We start from the raw sequence: 22,275 nt of genomic DNA on the forward strand, positions 1-22,275 counted from the left end.
CAACCACTTCGAACGAGGCAAGCTTGTTAACTTCGGGACGGGCTGTAACACACTACCTAGATCTACGGCATTGTCTGTAGTCCAACTGCCGCTCATTAACAGCCAAAGATGATGACGTTCACTGGAGATCAATAAGACCGCCGGTATTGTTGGGGAAATGAACTCTGTAGTGCTTGTGCCGTATCACAGATACTGCCGCGCATCTAGTTGACCCTTGCTTCTTATTCCGGTCATCAGATTCGTTTGCAGTTGATCTCAAGCCACATTGAAAAACACGGGAAATCAAGTAGCCGACAGAATGGCTGCTGCGGCGCATAATTTGAATAAACGCACGCCTATACCATTCGCTGTATCCGACGCCGAATTAGCATTTCAGGAACTAAGACGCAGATTATCAAAGGCCAGTTGGATGAGCGGAAAAAAATCGTATTTTCTTTTTGTACAACGTTGACCCTTTATTACGTTTTTCGCCGTACGTCAGGGTAGAACGGGCTTTATGCACGCCCTTCCATCATTTACGTCTCGATGTGGCGCACACACCCCGCTTTTATGTCACACACCGAAAATGCCTTCTTCAGACGGTGTACACTGTGGCACCTCGAAAGACTCTGTAGAACATATCCTCATCTAGTGTCGACAATCCTTCCAATATATGGTGACACTTTGTGATCGTCCTGACGCCTTAGATAGACGTCCATTCTTTGTAAAAAATAATTACTGATCCCTGGTTCTGTCCCTATACACAAAGAGAATCCTTCCGGAATTTTCTTGTGGACAGTGATCTTATTAATTCCTCGTGAATAGTGTCATTAAGTGACATAAATGTTGCCTGGCGATAACGCCATGATTACTTTGTCGTACCATTTGACATGTTGTGTCCTTGGCGTTTTTTTTTTTCTGATTTTACCTCATTTTATTATCCGGAAAGCTATCGTACCACGCACGTTTTTGTACGCTTCTGCTTTCAACTGATTCAATTAATCATGAGCGCAGTATAATCGTGCTTGTCACTGGTCACACGCTGGCTCTGCATTATTCTTCTATAAATTGTGGCGATTGCTAAGATCGATTCACCACAAATGATAAGCAATCACAGCTACATGACAGCTCGGACGGTGACCATCTGGTCGCGTGGCGCTGTGCGCACGATGGCGCATGCGTCGCCAAAGCTTGATAAGCCGACTGAACTCACGATCAGCGGCAAATATGCTTTGGGCCAGTTTGCTCGTGTGTGTGCTGAGGACCCTGCTGGGGCCAAGGTTCACTGTTCAGTGCTCGAGTATGATTGCCGCTATCACGAAGTTTGTTGCGACATTACTTGACGTATTTCTAATACCCTGTAGCTCGTGTTGCGCCAAATCTTTAATTATAAAATAACATTCATACTGTTCCTTCGACTGCTCCTGCAACTGCTTGCTCTTGGTGAAGACTACTCGCGAACGCCACCAAGTCAAGCCGCTTCAATACTTACAATGTATATCAAGACTTTTGCATATCTATAGAGTGTAATTAGGGAGTTTTACTCTGTGCGATTGAGAAAGTGTTTCTGATTTATTTTTATATTGAACCTGTTCTCTCGTGTAGTTTTTGTTATAGTTGTGTGTGTGTGTGTGGGGGGGGGGGGGGGGGGGGGATTAACTACGATTTTGGGGTAGCGGGCTCGCCAGTAGCCGTACTTCCCATACTGTCGCAGTCAATCAACACCAACAATGAGACTGGTTAAATGATCAGTGTAATCTCGTAAACCCCAATTTTATTATGGCATAGATGATAACGATTATGTAAGAAATGCGTCGTGGCCGTTTGTTCGCGTTGTCAGGTCGTAGACGCTTTGTGAATGGTCTCGAAATAAACCATCAACGCCACTTAAGATATATCCTAAATTCTTTTGGTAGACAAAGTTGGTCAGCATTATAAACAAATATATCAAGCCCAGTTGTATATTTGTATCTATACCAAAGGAGCGGTATGATATACTTCGTAGCCCTTTGCGGGGTCAGATCGTAGAGTCTTTCCTTTTCTGTTGACTGATGATGATGATGTCCACCGTCGTGAGACTCCACCAAAGAGAGATCTGAATTCTCTGAACGGACTTGACGTTGACAGAATACTTGGAATTTTCCGTGGCGAGTCAAGTTCAAAACAAATCGCGGTAATGCTCGCGAAATAATTTTAGCGCCGGACTTGAACGTTGAGAAAATTTTTATAGACACTGAAGTCGTTACAGAGTTGTAGAATGTCTTCATTAGAAACATCGATTGATGTCATTTATGACATGAATCAAAAGCTGAAGACCCAGGTCTCAAGGCAGTTTCGTTATCACCGGCTCCTAATTTGGTACATTCAGCAAATTAGACGTTTCCGATTGTCAGGGTTTATGCCTGTGTGCGACAGGTTTCAGAGCACGTGAAGGTTGGGCTTTTGAGAGACACGCCAAGCCCTTTTACTTTCAGCTCAATCAAAGCAGTTAAATTCTTGCCGCGTTTAGCTTGAAGAGTCATATCACATTTGCCACAGTGAAAGAGAGAGAGAGAAACAAGTGGTAAGGGAATGACAGGAAGGTTTACCCGGCTGAACCCCGTTGGCTACCCGGCACTGATTCCCCTTCTTCAAAGATAATTAGAACTAGAGAAGTTCAAAGTATGTATGCACACACACACGCGCAAGCGTTCATCATTCACTCATTCACATGCGGTCATGGAGGTTGGTCGATCTAAAGAACCGCAGTCGCGCTTGTGTGACTTCGTACATTGCAACCGCAGTAGGCCATAGTCAGAGAACCTTTCGTACTATGAAGGCAGAGGAAATGTCAGACGGTCACGGTAGCGCATTTATTCGGCAAAGTTGGAGCGATGCGAACTTGACGTAGAGCTGGATGCGGATGCTTGACAATGCCGAAACACCGCGTCACTGGAAATGTCCGCCATTATTACTGCGCTTAGATTCAGTCTTTAAGGATGGGGGCTTCCTGTATCGGCGGTGAGGTAAGGTTTGTCGGCGAAGCTCACACCGCGTTCGCCTTTGTTACTGCGCAGCCCTTCGAGCTCGAACAAGATGAGCTTGTTCTCTTCGGGATGCGGTCTCAGGAACACGCCCGGAACGTAGAGTCTGACCTGCGGTCCGGCCGCGGGCCAGTACCGACCCAAGTTGATGCCATTGATGAAGGCGATTCCTTTGCTGTAGTTTGAAGGGTCGAGAAACGTGTCCAACGGCCTCTGTCCAGTCGTGCAGCTTGAACGAGCCGTGAAAGAAGCGAGGTGTCTTTTTGCCGTCAACGTTTTCTCTACCGCGGCTTTCCAACAAGTGCATCAGCTCGCTGACGTCCCTGTTCTGCGTCACCGGCACGGCCTCGATGGTCCAGTCGGTCATGTTTGCACCTTTCACCGTCACGTTCTGGAGACCCTGGGTGTAAAGCGGAACATGATGAAGTCGAATAAACCGGGTGTTCCGGCGAACACTCAAATTATACTCGGAGGGAGTTCAGCAGAGGAAAAGAACTAAGTGTTGGTTTTTGGCGACTGGGTGTAACCTGACTTCATGATACAGCGTGGGACAAGATATGCACACATACAGATGGAAGATAAAGTTCTATAGGGCCCACTACGTTTATCCGCGCCTGCCTAGTTCCGTGCTTTTTCGTGGAGAGGTAAAAATACTCTCTGGAAGGGGACACATTATTCTCGCCACAAGGCAGTGCGAGATATTTACTACATAGCAAATAAATTACTAACATCCGCCGAATAGACCGCTTTGGGGAGCATACTGTGTATTTGAATCTAATCGGTGTTCAGATCATGTCCACTTAGTAGGAATGCTGCGATCTGCGAAACTTTTCGGAAACTTCTACCCAATATCTGCCGCGAAGTAAGTCGATGATCCGCAACCTTATGTCCTGCAGTGCTTAGGGAAAGCTCTCAGGGAGATAAGTGTGATGAAGAAACTCGACACCATAATTTATAATTCCTTGGAATGTTGAATGTCATTTCTGTTTAGCTATGTAAGAATAAGTAGCCGGTACAGCTCAAGAATCCTGCTTTCCTTAGACGTGAGTCATTTCATATCTAGTGATTTAGAGAATTATTTGAGCCTTGCTCTATCTTGGTCATGTTTCTCTGTCCATATCCAGTGCGTGATGTGTGACTGGCCGTTACTCGCTGGAGGATGCGGATTTTCTATATTTCAGTACTGCCCTTCTTTTTGGCCATGGTTTAAGAATACGCTTACCTTGGGGTCGCGATTCTTCTGCCCAAAGTCCTCGCGGCCCATGTTTTCCACGAGGATTGAGATCTTTTCTCCCTTGTTGAGTCTCACGGTCGCGTTCATTCTTATTTCTAAGCGGCTGGTGTCGAAACAGCGCATCATGTGCCGTTCATCCCTGACGAAGAGCTGCGCCATGTCGCGCAGACCGTGCACTATTAACAACTGTGGTTCGTTAAAGGCCTCGCGCACCTCCGTGCGGTACATAAGAAACCCGAAGTCCTGTCCCAGCTGCTCGAAAGTCACTGGAAACTTGGAATTGGTCTTCCTGAGCCAGCCCTTGTTCCGGAAGTGGTCCATGACTTCTTCAAGAGCCATACTTCGGGACATGGACACTGCGTCTATCTTCAGTTTCGGCGATCCCTTGGGAACGTCTCCTTGCTTGAGTGGTAAGTACTTGCCAATGGCGTCTCTCAGGGGATAGTAGTAAGCCTTCGGGTCCCCGTCTTCGCCAATAGGGGCGTCGTAGTCGTAACTCGTCACTAGCGGCGAGTCACCGCTGGTGGCCGCCTTGAAGCCGAAGCTGGTGCCTCCGTGGTACATGTAGAAGATGATGTTTCCTCCCTCGTCCATCATTTTCTTGAAGGTCTCCACTACTCCGGGCGGGTACGCAGGATTGTCGTTCCAGCCCCAGAAGTTCATCCAGCCCGTGTAGTACTCAGCCAGGAGGATGGGTCCTCCCGGTTTGACCTGTGCCTTGCGAATCGTGTTGAAGATTGACGTGTTGCACTTGGGATCGCAGTTTCCTGCCACCAGTATGTCGCGCACCTTGTCGCAGTTGAAACGTCGCTCTATGGGGAAGTCCGTTCGAAACATGACCACGTCCTTTCCCAGCAGCTTCTCCTGCAGCGACACCATGAACTCCATGTACTTGGGGTCGCATCCGTTGTCCAGGTGACCGTACTCGTTCTCGACTTGGAACATGATGATGGGGCCTCCGTTCTTGTAGAGGTGTGGAACGAGCATGGGAAGCAGCTTGTTGAACCATTTGGTGACTTCCTCCAGGTATTCTTTTTCCATGGTGCGGTAGTGCATGTTCGGGTGCTTGCGCAGAAGCCAGTAAGGGAAGCCGGCGTTTTCGACCTCGCCGCATATGAATGGACCGGGCCTGACAACGGCTAGAAGATCGGCCTTCTTGACGGCCTCGAGGAAAGCCACGACGTCGTAGTTGTCGAGGAAGTTGTACTGGTCCGGTTCCGGCTCGTGGCCGCTCCAGTCGATGTAGAAGTCTACGGCGTTGAGCCCGCCCATTCGAATCTTGTGCAAGCGGTCGTCCCAGTATGCCCTGGGTACGCGAAAGTAGTGCATCGACCCGCCCACCAAGCGGAAAGGCTGGCCGTCTTTGACGAAAGTGTGTTTGTCGTAGTCGATGTGAAACGACCGATCGCTCAATGCCGGCCTGCCAAGGACTACAAGAGTGGCAGTTAGTAGACATACGTTCCTTCCTTCCATGTCGTTATGGTGAACGCGCAGTATAGTAGTCGAGAATAGTTCGGAGAAACGTTCTTTCTTGCGCTCCTGCGCTTCCAGGGCCATTCAGAGGTGTATACACGTTCCACCTGTTTCTCGGCATTGTGATTGATGGGAGCCGATACTTCGCCGTCAATGTGTTTCTCCGGAGCTTCATACCTTGAGTATATCGTGGCAAACAATGTCTTCCATTGGCAGGCATATGACACGTCTCCTTATGTTCTGCACGAATTGTTTCATAAAACTTCATTATGGCTAGAACTGCTTAATAATGGAATGGCCTAAATAAACTTAGTTCCTCTTGGCAAGAATTCCATTCTCAATACTTCTTCATCAACGCAAACTATGCCGCTTATCAACCCTATGATGCAGTCAGGCAAAGTGTTAGTTGTTGTCGCAGGCACTCTATTATTTTCTTGCTGTTCGCAATTAGTGGCGTGAACTTACGGGACCAGTCGTCGTCTTGTCTTTTCTGAGCGATGCAACTCAGCTTAGCTAGCTTAGCAATCGCCATACAATTCGCATTAGTGCGCGTGAATACTTACTCCCCCAAATCCTTGGGTTAGTACTGCCTACGCTGCTTATTCGTAAAAAACTGTGAAACAAAGTCGAAAGTCACGCGTAGCAGTGATCTATGTACAAGTATCACTTTTACGTCCTTCTTACTCTAGCTTTGCAAAAGTGAATCGTACAGGACTTGCCGCTTCGTCATTACACATTTCTTTACATCACTTGCATAAACAATTTACGCGAGCGTATTTCATCCTCGCGTTGTGAGCCTAAGGGCACCTGCCATACCGTGCCCATTTTTTTTTTTTTTGCAATTGAACTTTAAGAACTCTTGATTATCTTCGCACCTCCTTTTTTATTTAATTTAAATAGCCTTGAACCTGCAATTTCTGTCAACCAGAAACGAGCACTCGTCTGACATTTTTTGACTGCGCTACGCAGCACCAATGCCGTGGGTCTCTTCGCATGACGCATACCAATTGCAGTCATATGACCGAACGAATATTTACAGAAGCAATGTTAAAGGATTGCTCTCAAGCCCCACGCTACACGCCGAACGAGCCGGCTCCTCAACGAGCGGACGTAAACAATGCGACCCATGTAAACAGTGCTCGAAAGACTGACTGCAGGCGCAGACGGCGGAGAACCAGAGTTGGCGGCTCAACTCGCAGGACATCCAGACCACTTGCCACGCACCGTACTTGCGCATTCCTCCAACTTGCTCCGTGGATTCACAGAGGCAGAGCGTGCCTGGCAGTGGGAAAGGCGTTCGCCATCTGGTGGTCTGCAGGGCAAGCTTCTGCGGGGGTCATCACCTCCAAGCGACGGCGTTTGCATGAACACGATGCGGAAGAAGTGGATTCCCGGACATGCGCCCTACGGCAGTCTTCGACTGTTTGTACCCAAGGGATCCCAAGCGTGATCCCGAAGACCCTGTGTACGGCCACTTGTTATGAGGATCAAAAAAAGAACACTTGCATAGCAGTTGTTCGTGCGCTGATCCATGTCTGTGAGGGTGGATGAATGCTGGAGTGATTGGTGTCCTACCAGAACCAGTGATTACTGTGGTTGTGCCATCCTAATTATTGCTGCCGAGTCTGAGACCGATGGACAACTCCGGGGAAAGACTGCGCCCATGGTCACGACCAATGAACAGCTGCTGGGAAAGAGTACCTCCACATTCCGGACCAATGGAAAAATTCTGGGAAAGGAAAACTGTCAGTTGATTGGACGTTACCGTGCATTGTTGTGCTAGGTAATATTTAAAGAGAGGATCCAACCTTTCAGGAGAGACACAGAACAGAGAATAAAGATCTAAAAAATTTCTCAGCTTGTCTGGAAAACTATTCGTATTGAGCGGAGCTTAGCGAAATAACAGAGAAGGGTTGCGAATACTATAGTCTCGGAGCGTAAATTGAATTACGTATAAGATCACCTAATAACAGTCGCAACAAGCTTCACAAGTAACCTCAACTATTGCTCTTCACTATAACTCCATTGAGCACTGTACTTCGGCCTAGCGTGAGAGTGATGTATAGTGCATAAACCTGAAAACTGTATGGCAGTAAAGTTGTGACCTTTGTGGTGAATAAGCATAAGCATTCCATGAGATTACACGTTGCATAGCATGAAACCAAACGAACATTGTACGCACCTCCGTTAGTTCTAAAGCATTTCAATAAACGCTTCACTAAAGATTCGCTTCATATTGATTCCAACAGATGCGCTGAATATTCATGTTTTTTTTTAGATTATTTTGTTAGTTTTGAAGGCAACGCAATTCGACCTTGGATGAGCAGTGGCCAGTTCTCACCAGACGACGAGTCGCAGTGTTCCTTGCTTGATCTGCCCTTGAGTACTTTCCAGGCTCAACCTTAGTCACGAAGTGAGGGATTTCGTATTTTCTTATACTGCTTATAATGCATGGGATCTTTCAAAACCACTTTGTGAACCATTAGCATAAGTATAAAACTGCATTTTTCTGCGTGCAGCAGAGCGCGTCCATTGAATGACGCTGAAGCACTCGCATCATAGCTATGGGGTTCTTGGGTGGAATAAAAAAATTGACATAAATTGCTGTTTATTTACGTTTAGCGTGATGTTGCAGAAATAGCCGGGTTCATAGCTCACAATTGCTTAGCGCAGTAAAACATTCGTTTGTCGCGCTTTCTGTGCATGTTGAAGATCCCTAATTAAGTTCTTTGAATTTAACTCCGAAGTACAACAATATGGACTACCCTGATATAGCATTGTGCCAGTTTGCGGAGATTGTAGTCTATAATTTAGCGTCACATGACACATTTCGGGAAATTTCGGGTCCGATTAAATCTCAAGTGGCAGGTTAAGCCGGGCTGGACACGCTGCTGGAATGAATCGGTTACTGTTGGCAGTTTTGCTGATGAATGACAGTGCGTTCTGGCTTTACGTCTACTAAAGCGTGGCATGAATTTTATGCGTGTTTAGCAAAGTCAAGCGCCCGCATCGATGTTTAGTATGATGCAGTTCCGGGCTACATCGCAAAGTGTGGTTTCCAACCGTCCCGCATTTAGCGTGACATGTCCCGACTTGGCCATGTGGGGACGGTCAAACGTCCTGATTTATTTTTTTTTCTTTCTCCAGCTACTGAACTTTTCAGGAAGCAAATGGCAGCATGATAGGACCCCCCCTTCCAAAAAAGAAAAGCGTTCCCACCTTTGTCGCAAGTAGCGAAGCCATTGACGGCGAAAGAGTTCACGACAGAAAGTTTGCACAGTATATTAAGGAGCAAAAAGAAGAGAGAGGGGAAGACGTAAAGCACACTCTTCTACTTCACGTGCGTGCAGTCGTATCGCAACTCACGGTAGTTTATTTGCTGCCGACGTTGGAAAGCAGTCAGGCTAAACAGTTCACACACCCAGCTTTGCAGCTGTGGATAAGTAGAGTTGACAATCACGACCACGAGCAAGGCCTCGGCAGAGCTATGAGTCTCCGTGTCGACGCAGCAGTTCGGCCGGCCCGTTCCTTACATCATTCGGGAGCGCATCGAGCCTTCAGGTACCGGACCGTCGATGTTCGGCACGTCCACGAAGCGGACAGTCCTGGCGCCCTCTGGGGGAGACTCTGTCTCGAAGAGCAAGATCGTGTTCTGCGACGGGAACGGTTGGAGCAGCACGCCGGGAACGTACAGGGTTACCTGCGAGGTTCGTAACCAGTAGTGTTGAACTAGAAGAACTTCAATGTAACAGTCTACGCAGGGTGAAAATGTAGAACTGTGTGAGTTAGTAGCCTGGGCGTGCACGACAATTTCGGTGAGTGCGAAGTTTTGTCTCGTTTCCCATGAACCGTTAGCGCTTGCAAATGCAGCAGCCAGAGCCCTTTCATTTGTGTACGGCTCTTCGTCACTTTTCTCTGCAGTACCTTCCGGTATACCTACCACAGCACGCCCATAAGAACCATTGGCTGTGGAATCAACAGTCTGCGATATGTCTACGGTTTTCGTAGCGTTTTCAATGACAGAGAGCAATTTTTTCCCCGAAATTATCTGGTCCTCAGCAGGATATCACATCTGAGCATGCCTTTCATCGCTAGTTCCAGCCTCCCTTGTATTGGTATGTGCGTGCACGGATGGTCACAGTTAACCACCGCTAGACATATCTTCGGCCATTCGAGCAATTCCTCATAGGCACATGATGTTGGATCGCGCAGATGTTTGAGGCATTAGTCGTGACTCTCAAGGAACTCTTTGCTATCGGACTCACGTGTTCGTATTACCAGTCATGGCGTTTTCGAATTTTCATGTTTCCAGACCCTCTGCAGAAACCCTCCGTAAAACAATAATAATAAAGAAAAAGTACTTTCGAGTCACGAATTGGCCTTCATAATTTCTTTATATTGGCCATTTTACGAATCAGTTTAGGTTTTCGTTTCCTGTGAAGTGTCTCTGTCATGACGTCATGACGCAAAAGGTGGTCACATGTGAGCAGAAGGTTGCGGCGTTTTGCCACTTGCTCGGTCGTCTGCTTCGCTGTCACTTTGGGCCGCGGAACGAGTGTAGGAGCATAGCAGACGACAATAGCTAGCAGGAAGGAGCGAGGGGCAAAACGTCACAACCTCTCGCTAACACGTGACCACTTTTTGCGTCATGACCATCATGACAAACATCTCCTTGAAACAATAAAACCGAAACTGGTTCATAGCAAAGCGACTGTATCAAGCTATGTAGGGCGCTAAGTTATCGCTATTGAGTCATGTGCGCCAGCATATTTTTTTTCTAGTGTTTCGAAGTCGAGGAACTTCATTTAACTAGAAAAAAAATTGGAAAGCATGACGTCAGCACTCCTTTGAACCTGTAATTCGCAAACCCAGTTCCACATCAAGAAAACTAGAACATTGGTTGCCCTTTGCTTCTGGACCACGGAGAACGCATCTGTGCAAAACACATTGACATTGTATTTGAGGTGTAATATACGAGTCCTAATAATTATCTAATTAACAATTGGTTTGATGATCTATCCACAACTGAAAGCTCGCTCCAGGGTATCATGATATAGAAGAGAAATGAAAGGGGGAAAGCAGGAGTGTTAACCAGAAAAGTGTCTGGTTCGCTACTCTGCACTGGGAGAGGGTAACGCGAGAATAGAAAGAAAGAAGAGAGAGAGACCGGCGTATCAAGAACGCTACTGTAGGCTATGCATTAAGTTTCCCATGTTTGAGTTAGAGTTTATGTTTGAGTTTTTTAATGATTCTGCTTCACATTCTCGGCATAATCAAGCGAACTAGAGTAGTAGGCGATGATGCTACTTAACGCATGGCCGTGTAGTCAGCACTCTGCTGAGCAGCCCAGACTTAATTTGTCCTCACCTGCGGCCCCATGCTAGGCCAGTATCGGCCCAGGTTGAAGCCGTTGACGAACGCCACCCCCTTCCCCCAGCCAGTCGTGTCCAGAAAGGTGTCGGGAACGTTGTCTTCGAGGTAAGGCACAACGAAGAAGCCGTAAAAAACGCCAGGGGCGGAACAGCGCGACTCGTGGGTGGCAGAGTGCAAGGCTTCATTCAGATCTCTCATTGCGTCTGGGTTGCTCACGGGCACCGGTTCCATTGTCCAGCCAAGTAGAGCGCGTTTGTCCAGTGTAACGTTCGAAAGGATTCCCTGGAACGAAAATGGGTTCACTGTGTGCGTTACCAGCTCGATGATTAGTTTGTGACACTAAAAGGAAGCAGGAAATCAGGTCAGACTGAAACGCGCTTTTTTTTTTTTTTTTTTGCAATTTGTGAGCAGTGGTGTCAAAGTGGACAAAAAGTGTATATTAAGTGTGGGAAGCCAGTCACGTGGTAGATCACGGGGTATATAGATGTATATAGTTCAACTGACGGTGGCCTGCTAAATGGCCACTGAAACTTTTTGTCTACTTTTGTTTTAAAAGGGGCCTTTCACTCATTTCGCGCTAAGATATCGATTACTAGAACAGGAAATGAAGGCGAAACTTCCATATTCTTCGATCGTTCGCGCGCCTGAACCACAGCGTTGCTGCATCACCATGACATGGTGTATTTCAAAATATTTTCACACATCTGCGATGTTGTGCGAATTACAAGGTTTCGAAACTTTCGAAGTACAGCCTTTGGTTCCGTTGGAATACAATGTAGTCCATCTTTACCGGTAGACAGTCAAACTTTACAGACCCTGTCACAAGTCATGGCGTCAACTGCACTGTGGGTAATGATGATCACCGTATAGTAGAGAGCTGCGGAAGAATTTTAACCACCTATGAATGGTTCTTTAACGTGCACCCAATGCATGGCACATGAGCGTTTATGTATTTCACACCCCCCCCCCCCCCCCCTCCCTAGAAATGCAGCTGCTGGGCCGGTACTCGAACCCGTGACCTCGTGCGTAGCAGCGCTGTCATGGCGACTAAACCACAGCCATCGGTACGTTAGCATATTCGTGCTCAATTTCTATAGCCTCAGACTGATTTAAAGGAGCGCTAAAGAGAAACAATAAATCAGTTTTAAATTACGAGCATCCTTGCAAAGCTCTATATACATGAGATCCGCGGTAGCAGGTTGGTACTTAAAAGTGGCAGTGAAGTTCAATTGTTTTTTTTTTTAGGTTTTTGTTTCTTTAGGTTTCGCACCGAAATCCTACCACTAGTATGTCAGCGTGACGTCATGCAGTTCAAAGTACTTTTGCGTATTCCAGCCGTTAGAGCACCGCAAAGGTCCTAAAATTGACGAAGTTCAGTCTTTGACTTTCTTGGAGTACGATGTAGTGCATATTAAGGGGAAAAAATGGTTAACTAGGCTCTAGCAGCCACCGTCCAAATTCCTAACGTCATCGAGAACTGTGGTGCAGGAACTACACAGTGGCGTCGCCACTTGTTTTTCGTCATTGTGCTTTTTCTTGCTTGTCAAGCTTATCCTGACCGTAAGAGTGGCTTTTTCGAGTGTTGTAGGAGCGTTGCAGACTCAGAAAAAAAAAAAAAAAAGGCTCGTGTCTCAGTGCTTTCTGGTCAGCTCGTCGTTGTGTACCAAACTGCTGCTTCGTGTTCTCTTTTCTCAAATAGCATGTAATGATTTGTCGTAACAGTTATCGCACTGTTCATAAGCCGTTTCATTTGGACGCTTCCGTACGCGTATTTATGTGCAATTTAGGTATTTCGGTGCACTTAGATTTAGGTGCACCTTAAAGAACCCAAGGTGGACGAAATTTTCCGGAGTCCCCCACTACGGCGTGCCTCGTAACAACGAGATCGTGGTTTTGGCACGTAAAACCGCATAATTTAAAAAAGTGCTAGTGCGCGGCCGCATGGGATGTCGCTAAAATACAAAGCTTTACTCATTCCATCTTCCCTAAGATTGTGCGAATATTAGACAGTTTTAGTATTGCGGAAATTGCACCACGCTAAACGCAAAGAAATAGCGGGGTCAGACTGCGCATGCTCAGAACTCTATTTCAGTTTTGCGCGTAGCGTGCGTCCGCTATTTTTCGAATGTAGCGGAGACACTAAACGCTCGCTAAGTTTTTAGCGTTGCAAACATGGTGGCACCCTCGGCCGGAGCGCTTGACATGCAGGCTCGTTTCAAGGCTTGGCGTGGATCCACACGGCTAGTTTGGTTGTCGAGCTGCTCAGTTTTCTGCTTTGACTACTCGCAGCTAGATAGCGCGGCGTAGTTTTGCGCTTAGCGGAGCATCGTTATCTTACGCTATACTAAAACTCTATCGAACAGCGTTCCGCAAAGATTTAGCGTGCGTAACACGCTAACGCTAACGCAAGCATTTTCCGCAATACTGAAAGTCTCTATTCTGAATTGCGAATAAGAACTGAATATTCTTTATTATATATTAGATTCGTATTTGGTTAGAGAATTCATTATTCGAAGTTTTCGAATATTCGTTTCTGCGCGAATAAAAGGGTAGCAATACTGATTGGTGTGCACAGGAAGAAAGACAAGTTTGACTGGTACCTGTTTCCGAATGAGTCTGCTGTAGGGGAGCTGCGTTTGCTGCACAGACGCACCAGTTGCTGAGCAAACGCATGCTGCAGCTAACTTCTGCTTAATAATTCTCAGTCATTCACGAACGATGCCTCGCCTTTAGGCAGCGCACGGATTTTTCTCGATTTTCGCAATGCAGTTTGTTATTTGGAAGATGCCACCATGCTTGCATGCCTTGAAAGCAATATGCGATGCTTGTTAATTGCTCCTTTAACGAACACATCATTCTACACACTATCGGACATTGAGTTCTGAACGACATTACATGTATCAAATGATGCAAATAAGCTTTTAAAAGTTCTACACACAACCTTTACATTCCCCATGGTTTATAAATGAGAAAAATATTCGGTATTCGATTCGGTGCCCAAAAGCTGTTTTCTCGAGTATACGTATTCCATTTGATTCTATAATTTTACTATTCGAACACTCCCAATGTGTTGGTTTCTATTCTGCGCCGCGCACAAAATTTTAACCGTTTTGCTGCTCGTTGCAAGCTTCCTACGAGTTTTATTGCTTACCTTGGGATCATGGTTCCCGACTCCAACGTTAATCCTGCCCGTGTTTTCAACGAGAATCGTGATGTTCTCTCCTTGCCTCGCGACCACCGGCGCGCTGTGCACGGCCGAATGACTGTCGATTACCGCTCGACTCTGCGCGGTCATCACGTAGCCCCTGTCCTTGATCCCGGGAACATGCAGAATAGCCGGGCTCTTGGGGCGAAATGGCACTCTCGTCCTGTACAGCACGTAACCGTAGGCTGCACCGAGGTCTTCGAATGTCTTCGGGTACTCGGACGTCGCCGTCTCGACGAACCCGTCTTGACGAAAGAATTCCTGTATCTTGTGCAGCGACGCGCAATGCGGAACGTTCACGGAGCCGAGTTTGAGCTTGGGGGCCGGAACCGGAAGCGTGCCGTTTGGAAGCGGCAAATAGCGTCCTACGATGTCTCTTATGTTGAAGTAGCTCTCCGCGGGGTCGCCGGCCTCCGTCAGCGGAGCTCCATAGTCGTAGCTCGTCGTCTGAGGGGTCGGACTGGCGCCGTTCGTGAAGCCGAAGTTTGTACCGCCGTGGAACATGTAAAGATTCACCGACGCGTTGTGGAACAGGATCTCCTCGAACGTCTTCAGCATCGCGCGCTGGCCTACTTTCGCGTGCGGGACACCCCAGAGGTCGAGCCATCCGGGATAGTACTCGGTAACGACGAGAGGTCCGCGTCCCATCGCCCTCCTCACGATTGAAAACATTTCCGTGACGTTCGCGGTGGCACCAAAGTCGGCGGTCGGTAGCGTTCCGGGCACCCTGTCGCACTCGTAGACGGCGTCGCCTGGCGTGTCCGTCCTGAACAGCACGACGTCTTGGCCGAGGTAGCGCGTGAAGAGGCTGACGAGTTGCCGCATGTAATGCTTGTCGCAGGTGACGTACTGGCCGTACTCGTTCTCAACTTGCAGGGCGATGATGGGACCGCCGTTCTTGTACAGGTACGGCTCTACCATTCGTAGCAGCACGTCGAACCACTTCTCTACGCGAGACGTGTAAGATGGGTCCGAACTCCTGTATTGCATTTGCGGGTTAAGCCTAAGCAGCCAGTACGGCAAGCCGCCGTTGTCTCTCTCGGCGCATATGAAGGGGCCCGGCCTGAGTATCACGAGCAACCCGACGTCGTTCGCGGTGTCCAGAAAGGCCTTGAGATCGTAGTTGCCTTCGAAGTTGAAAGTTCCTGGTTCCGGTTCGTGGCCGCTCCATTCCACGTACGTCTGGAGAGCGTTGAGGCCGGCGAGTCTCATTTTTTCCATGCGGTCTCTCCAGTACTCCCTGGGGACGCGGAAGTAGTGCAAGGATCCAGAAATGTACCGGAAGGGGTGACCATCCTTCAGGAAGCGATCGTTGACGTAGTCGACTGTGAAAGACCTCGCGGTCCCGGCACCGTCGGTGCGGAGGGTCAAGGCCGTCACGAAAAGCAGCACGAGGAATACGCGACCCATGCCGCTGCAGATTTGCGAGCCGTCTTGTCCACTTAAACTCCGAGAACGCTGCGCGTGGTTGAACACGACGCCGGCGTATCTCCTGCGTTATCGGCCTCGGCGTGGCCGCGTTCCAGGATGTAGTGTCGACAGAGAAACCGGCACTCTTACAAAAGAAACATGTTTTGCTATATCACGGCGTACTTTAGGCGGTGCCTGCGATAAAAGCAACTGCTCTCTTTTTTCAGGTGGAAGAGGCTGTTGTTATGAGGAAGTGTGTATGTGCACAGTAATGGGAACTCGAGGTCTATATGAAAGGGTGGAAGGAAGATATCGCACTTCGCGTATCGCATCGGGAACGGTAATAGCGAAAAATAAGGAAAGCAGAGCTCACCGTGGCATTAACGTCGCTACGGTTACCTCGCCTGCTCGCCTGTGCCATATGACCACCGCTAGCACGTACGCTCTTAAGCAAAAGTACACGACCACAGGCTTGTCGGAAAAAACTTAATTTATTCGTAATTCAGGCGCACGAATTGAAATTGATTGTCACCGATTATAAGATCAGGGACAAGACACACTTCAAGGAGGACGGAATATGGCTGGCTCACAAATGAAACGCTTATTCAAAGTAGGTCATCCGTATGCTGAGCTATGAAATCGACCACTACTGTCGTGTCTGTTTCTCCTACACCAAAAGTGACAGTTGCGCTGTCGCGTCCTCGTGACGTGATTCTAATTGTCGCTTTCCTTAAGGCATGTCAGGTTTTCAAGTTTAGAAGTGAAGCTGGCGTTGCGCTAAACGTGTTTTTTTTTATTTTTTTTTTTTTTTTGTAACTGATCAGTTATAACCTTCAACAGACATTTAACAAAAAAAAAGTTTTTTTGTTTATTTTCGTGCCTTTGCTTTTTCTCTAGGCTACTCCTTCCGTGTTGCGTTTCCCCTTACTTTCCCCCAGTGTAGGGTAGCAAACCAGAATGTCTTCCGGTTAACCTCCCTGCCTTTCCCACCCCGTCACCAATGGCCATGTCGTGCTTCTGTTCTTGTCGATATGCAGTTCAATATTCAGTCCACAGCGAGTAGCTGCATAAATAGCGTAATAGGTGACTGAGCGAACAGGGGAGAGTGTCAAAACATCCTGATGTTTCGCATCCATTTCGCACCCGGCCTTCTGCGTCATGCATGACGTCATTGCGCATGTACATTCTAGGAAACTAAATAGAAACTGGCACATAAGAAAGCTATAACATTAAATAGTTACCGCACTTTGATGCTTACCAGTATTTTTTATACGTTTTCGAGGTCTGGCACCTCCAATTAACGCAATAAAAGAAATGAAAAGTCGGAAGTTTAATGTCAGTGTTCCTTTATATATTAACTCTTCGAGGTACAACCTGAGCTGCATCAACTACGCATTTGGTGTTCTGAAACTTTGTCTTGACCTCTACGAGCCAATTGCAGTCTTATTTCAGCTTGATCTGTGATGTACTAACGTACACCCGTGAGCAAAAGTATACGGACCAGGAGTTGCGCGATCAAGCCGATTATTTCCTCTGCATTTAAACGCAACTTCTAATTGAGGACTGCAGTCCAAACTTGGCATTGCAAACTTTTCAGTGTACTCGTCAATTCCAATTTATGCTTGTTAATTACGAAGAAATGAAGTTTTTTTGGTGACTCTGTGGTCTGTATACATTTGCTCGCGGGTGTACATACAGGTAGCTTCATGTCGGTCACTTTCTTCCATGGTGGAGCACGAAGTGTGACTAAACCTTAGCCTCATATCTCCGCTTTTCCCGTTGGTGATGTATGGTTCTTGTAGGCTGAATAACTTTTGCAGTTGTCTCTGCAGGTGAAGTCTCCCGCGATAATTTAAATAGGTAATGGTTCTACCTGACAATTTGTTTAAGCAAACTTCGCACTTCACAGCGGAGCCGGAGAAAAAAACAAGAACTACCTTTATTTAACCTCATTCCTTTTTATATAATTCCTTTCTCTCTCTTTATCGACACATAGTCAGAGCTCCTAGAAATAAGCTCTTACACCCGCTTTATGCTTTGTCGATGGGCACTTGGTTCGACTCTTTATTCGTTTACGCTTTGCCTTTATTGTTCATTTGCGCTATTCTTCCTTTTTTTTTTTTTTTTGCTTCACCACCAGTGATAATCATCTGAAGTAGCAGACAATGCAATGTAGTACGGTACGCCTCTCAAGTTTACGATTGCAATCCGTCGCTCTCGCCTCTCTATATGAAGCTCGTGCCGATCTAGCGGGCCCTACAAGAAGCACTCGGCCGCTGTAAAACGTAGCTGCACTCGTACGCAAAAACGCTCGAAACGAGACGCGTGAATCTCTATCCCCCGAAGGGCACCGTGTCGCCAGGGATGGGACCGTCAATGTAGGGCACATCTACGAAGCTAACGGTCCGGTTGCCTGGCGGCGTGAACTCCGTCTCGAAGAGCAGGATTGTGTTCTTCTGCGGGTATGGACGCAACAACACACCGGGAACGTACAGAGTCACCTGCGAGGATTGAATAAATGTTGAAAAACTAGCGTTATCAACGAAATAACAAGCTGTACGTTCGAGCTAGTCGCATAAATTTCAGCATGTTGAACCTTGGACGTTATTGATTGTTTGCAACGCCTTTAAGATATAGTAAGTGAAGAGAGAGGGAGAGAAAATGCAAGGGCCACTTAGTTATCTCTACGTGGATAAATGCTGTTGCACAAAAGAAAAAAATGGATTGTGATCACCGCTCGATGCTTATACATTATGCCACTACGCAAGGTCTTAGGTTCTACTCCCACCAAAGTTCGAGAGTTCGACTCCCAACAAAGGTTGTGGGTTCGAATGCATTAACTTCACCTTAATTAACACCAAAGGTCGTGGAACTACGCCAGATTTCCCGCCTCATGGGCCTTAAGATGTTTTCGTAATAAAATAAGAGGTGCAAGGCAGGTGGGTTAACCGGTTAACTGTCCGGTAGGGTACTCTGCCTTCGGGATAGGGAAAGGGTGGTACAGATGAGGGGAAAGGACGATATGAAGGTAAAATGTGCACAGAAACATGACGAAGGCAGCTGATAACCATAGGTTTTTATTCAGTTCCGGTGGTCATTTTTTAAACACCCCAGTGGTCTTAGAACAACTAGCGCAGACGTCAGTTGTGACCAGGCTCCGAGAATTATGTTCTCTGTAAGGGGACGTTCTGGTTAAATTAAACACATTCTGTATAAAATTGGGAAAATAGACACCTGATGTATCCTCGGATTGCACTAGCTTCATCAAGCAGCAAACGTTGCATTCTGGGAGAGTGCAGAAGAACGTTTCAGACCCTGATAGTAATAGCGCAACAAAGATTACGTCATTTGCGATTTGTCTTTACGTTTATACTCACGGCACCCGAAAAAATTCCAGTCTCTGTAACACCCCGCTAAATTTGGTGGGTAAAAGTGACAGCGTAAGTTACAATAACCTATAAATATAAAGAATTCTCCAGCTGACACCAGTGTTGCTGCAGGGTTGCAATGTTTGACAAATAATTTCACTGCTAAATACAAGAAAACTATTTACGTGAGCTCCACGCATGGGGAACTTTTCTTATATCTGAACACATCGAGAACGTATACCTATAGTAAACGATACAGGGAAAAAATACTTATTTTATCTTGGCTAACTTGGCTGTCGAAAATACATGACTGGGAGCTAGTTTTCCGTGGTTATGAGTGCACTGCTGCTGCAGCGTGGATGAAAGGGTCTTACCTGTGGGCCTACGCTTGGCCAGTACCTGCCAAGGTTGAAGCCGTTGACGTAGGCCGCCCCTTTGCCCCAGCCCGTGGGGTCCAGGTAGGTGTCCAACACCTTTTGACCCTTGGGCAGCATGAATGTCCCGAAGAAGGCAGCGGGCGCGAAGCAGTGTCGACCCAAGCTCGAGCTCTCGAGGGCGTCAATCAGATGCCTAATCACATAGGACGCGTCCAGTGGCAACGGCTCCATAGTCCAGCCAAAAAGCACGCTGTTTCCCAGCGTGACGTTGGAGATGATTCCCTGCCAATGGCACGCACGTTTGCTATTTTTCGACAGTTTTTTAGCCTTTTGTTTCCATTTCTCTACCTCGAACAGTGCTGTATAAGGGTAATAGATACAGGTGGGCATCCTAGAAAAATGTCTTTTGTGCATGTTATGTCTGATTAGCTTAATTAACTGTTAGACAAGTTTGAAAAGTGACGCAGCCTGCAACAAAATTAGGCTGCATGAAATCAGCTTGACTATGAATCACTACTCACCAATATTCAAAGCAGGCATTATCGTCATAATGCGGTTATTCACGAAACAATAATACGCTTCTTGACAAGAAAAAAAAAACATAAAGCTAAAGAGCTAGGGAATTCTACACAAATGATACAACAGCGAGTAATATTATTAAGATAAATTCGACACTGATTGAGATATTTTCTAACAAACTATAGTCGCCGGAAGTAGACGTCAAGCGATGGTAAACGTTGTCGTAGGAAGAAGTTACGCGACAAAAAAGAAGAAAAAGAAAACTTACGATAATCGGGGCACGAAACTTATTTCCTCACCTTCGTGTCGTGATTCAAAATGCCGTAATTGATCCTGCCGGTGTTTTCCACCAGAATGGTGATGTTCTCACCGGGCTGTACCACCACGGGCGCGCTGAACACAAAGTGATCGCTGCTCAGTACCGCGCGCGTCTGCGCGGTGAACACGTAGCCCCTGTTCTTGATACCCGGCACACTCAGAACGGTCGGGCTCGCATGCCTGAACGAAGACCTCACTGTGTACACAACGTACCCGTAGGCTTGACGGAGCGCTTCGAACGATAAGGGCCATCGAGACACTACGGGCTTGACGTACCCTTGTCTCTGTAGAAAATCGCGCAATGGCGTCAAGCGACGTACACGAGTCGAGACTGACGACACCGAGCTTTAGCTTGGGTGCCGGAAGAGGCAATGCTCCGTTCGGCAGCGGCAGGTAGCGTCCCACAATCTTCCTTATCGTGAAGTAGGTATGGGTGGGATCCCCTGCTTCCGTCAAGGGGGCTCCGTAGTCGTAGCTCGTCGGCTGAGCCGGCGGATTCGCGCCGTTCGTGAACCCGAAATTGGTTCCACCGTGGAACATGTAAAAGTTCACCGACGCGTTGTATTGCAGGATCGTCTCCAAGTTCCTGAGCACCATACCTTGATCGACGTGGGCGTGACGTCGACCCCAGTTGTCCATCCAACCGGAGTAGTACTCGGCTACGACGAGTGGACCGTGCCTCATGGCGCTCCTGACGAACCGAAACATTACGTCGACGTTCTTGTCCGAACCGAAATCGGCTGCCACCAGGGGTCCCTGGACTTCGTCGCATCTGTATAACGTGTCGTTCGGTTCGTCTGTCCTAAACAGGACGACGTCCCGTCCGAGGTAGTGTTGGCTAAGCCTGACCAGGTGCCGCATGTAAAAGCCGTCGCAGCTAACGTAGTGGCCGTACTCGTTCTCCACTTGCACGGCGATGATGGGACCGCCGTTCCGGTAGAGGTACGGCTCCACCATGGGCAGCAGCACGCCGAACCACTTGTCCACGCGAGCGATGTAAGTGATGTCGGACGACCTGTACCTCATGACGGGATTCAACCTCAGCAGCCAGTAGGGCAAGCCGCCATTGTCTCTTTCAGCGCATATGTACGGACCGGGTCTGAAGATGACCAGCAGCCCGACTTCCTTGGCGATGTCCAAGAACACCTGCAAGTCGTAATCGCCCTTGAAGTTGAACTTTCCTGGTTCCAATTCGTGTCCGCTCCACTCGACGTACACGTCCAAGGCGTTTAAGCCGGCGAGTCTCATCTTAACCATGCGGTCTTTCCAGTACGCCCTTGGGATGCGGAAATAGTGTAGGGAGCCGGAAATGAAGCGGAAAGGCTGGCCATCTTTCAGGAACTGGTTGTTCGCGTAGTCGACCGTGAAGGAGCGTCGGTGTGACGCGCGATGCGAGGAGGCTAATAATACTGTCACCGTGAAAGCGAGCGCAGTCAAATGAGCCATGGGGGTTGCCTGAATAAGCTCATTCGTGTTGCCCTCGTCTTGTCCAAGCCTGGCAACCTTGAATCCGAAGTTGACGTTCTCTGTTGCTTTTGCCAGACCCAATGCCGGTGATTAGGCATATCGGCTTGGATGTGTGAATAACGCGTGCGTTTTTAAGGGTAACTGTTTTGTGTTATTCGATATGTCGGTATAGAACGGAGGAAATGTTACCGGATGTCTCAGTGACAACATTGTCGGATGCGAATCTGAAACGCCCCTCATTGTTATCATGGGACAATAAAGAAAAGAAAGCACGTTAGGGGAGTCTCTATTGTTGTGAGCTGACGGGAATTTATTGGCCCGAAACCGAAAAACTGCAACCGGCATCGTGGAATAGTGAAAGGCCGGCGTGAAGAGAAAGCTAATTGCGGGAGCAATATTGCTGCATTCAACTCGTGGGACCGAGAATAGAGGCCTTCAAGCATTTCGTCTTTCAGCCAGCTCCACCTTAAGAATGTGTCATATTTCATTAGAACACGAAGAAATGCGAGGTGTGCCCGCTAGGTAGGTT

General features: G+C 47.6%; 3 protein-coding genes across 3 annotated transcripts; all 3 read right to left on the reverse strand.

Annotated features, from left to right (window-relative positions):
* Positions 1-2,951: 2,951 nt before the first annotated feature.
* LOC119432792 (beta-galactosidase-1-like protein) lies at positions 2,952-5,709 on the reverse strand. The gene is made up of 3 exons (XM_037699950.1): positions 4,225-5,709; positions 3,302-3,402; positions 2,952-3,231 (listed from the first exon to the last, which is right to left on the reverse strand). Exons 1-3 carry the CDS (start codon positions 5,707-5,709, stop codon positions 2,952-2,954), a joined length of 1,866 nt encoding a protein of 621 aa, XP_037555878.1.
* Positions 5,710-9,014: 3,305 nt separating this feature from the next.
* Positions 9,015-15,954, reverse strand: LOC119432369 (beta-galactosidase-like). The gene is made up of 3 exons (XM_037699536.2): positions 14,234-15,954; positions 11,077-11,364; positions 9,015-9,409 (listed from the first exon to the last, which is right to left on the reverse strand). Exons 1-3 carry the CDS (start codon positions 15,695-15,697, stop codon positions 9,239-9,241), a joined length of 1,923 nt encoding a protein of 640 aa, XP_037555464.1. The 5' UTR covers positions 15,698-15,954; the 3' UTR covers positions 9,015-9,238.
* A 741-nt stretch (positions 15,955-16,695) lies between these two features.
* Positions 16,696-21,926, reverse strand: LOC119432793 (beta-galactosidase-like). The gene is given in 4 exon segments (XM_037699951.2): positions 16,696-18,198; positions 19,440-19,724; positions 20,261-20,584; positions 20,586-21,926. Coding segments are annotated over 4 exon segments (1,917 nt in total). The 5' UTR covers positions 21,726-21,926; the 3' UTR covers positions 16,696-18,030.
* Positions 21,927-22,275: the final 349 nt, after the last annotated feature.

This window comes from Dermacentor silvarum, chromosome 11 (genome assembly GCF_013339745.2).
Source record: "Dermacentor silvarum isolate Dsil-2018 chromosome 11, BIME_Dsil_1.4, whole genome shotgun sequence".
Taxonomy (NCBI): Eukaryota; Metazoa; Arthropoda; class Arachnida; order Ixodida; family Ixodidae; genus Dermacentor; species Dermacentor silvarum.

Coding starts and splice junctions, on each gene's coding strand:
- LOC119432792 (XM_037699950.1), bottom strand. CDS start 5,709: ATGGAAGGAAGGAACGTATGTCTACTAACTGCCACTCTTGTAGTCCTT. Junction 3,403..4,224: donor AGAAGAATCGCGACCCCAAG/GTAAGCGTATTC, acceptor CTTTACACCCAG/GGTCTCCAGAACGTGACGGT. Junction 3,232..3,301: donor GTCAGCGAGCTGATGCACTT/GTTGGAAAGCCG, acceptor GGCTCGTTCAAG/CTGCACGACTGGACAGAGGC.
- LOC119432369 (XM_037699536.2), bottom strand. CDS start 15,697: ATGGGTCGCGTATTCCTCGTGCTGCTTTTCGTGACGGCCTTGACCCTC. Junction 11,365..14,233: donor TCGGGAACCATGATCCCAAG/GTAAGCAATAAA, acceptor TTTTCGTTCCAG/GGAATCCTTTCGAACGTTAC. Junction 9,410..11,076: donor GGCCTAGCATGGGGCCGCAG/GTGAGGACAAAT, acceptor CGAACCTCGCAG/GTAACCCTGTACGTTCCCGG.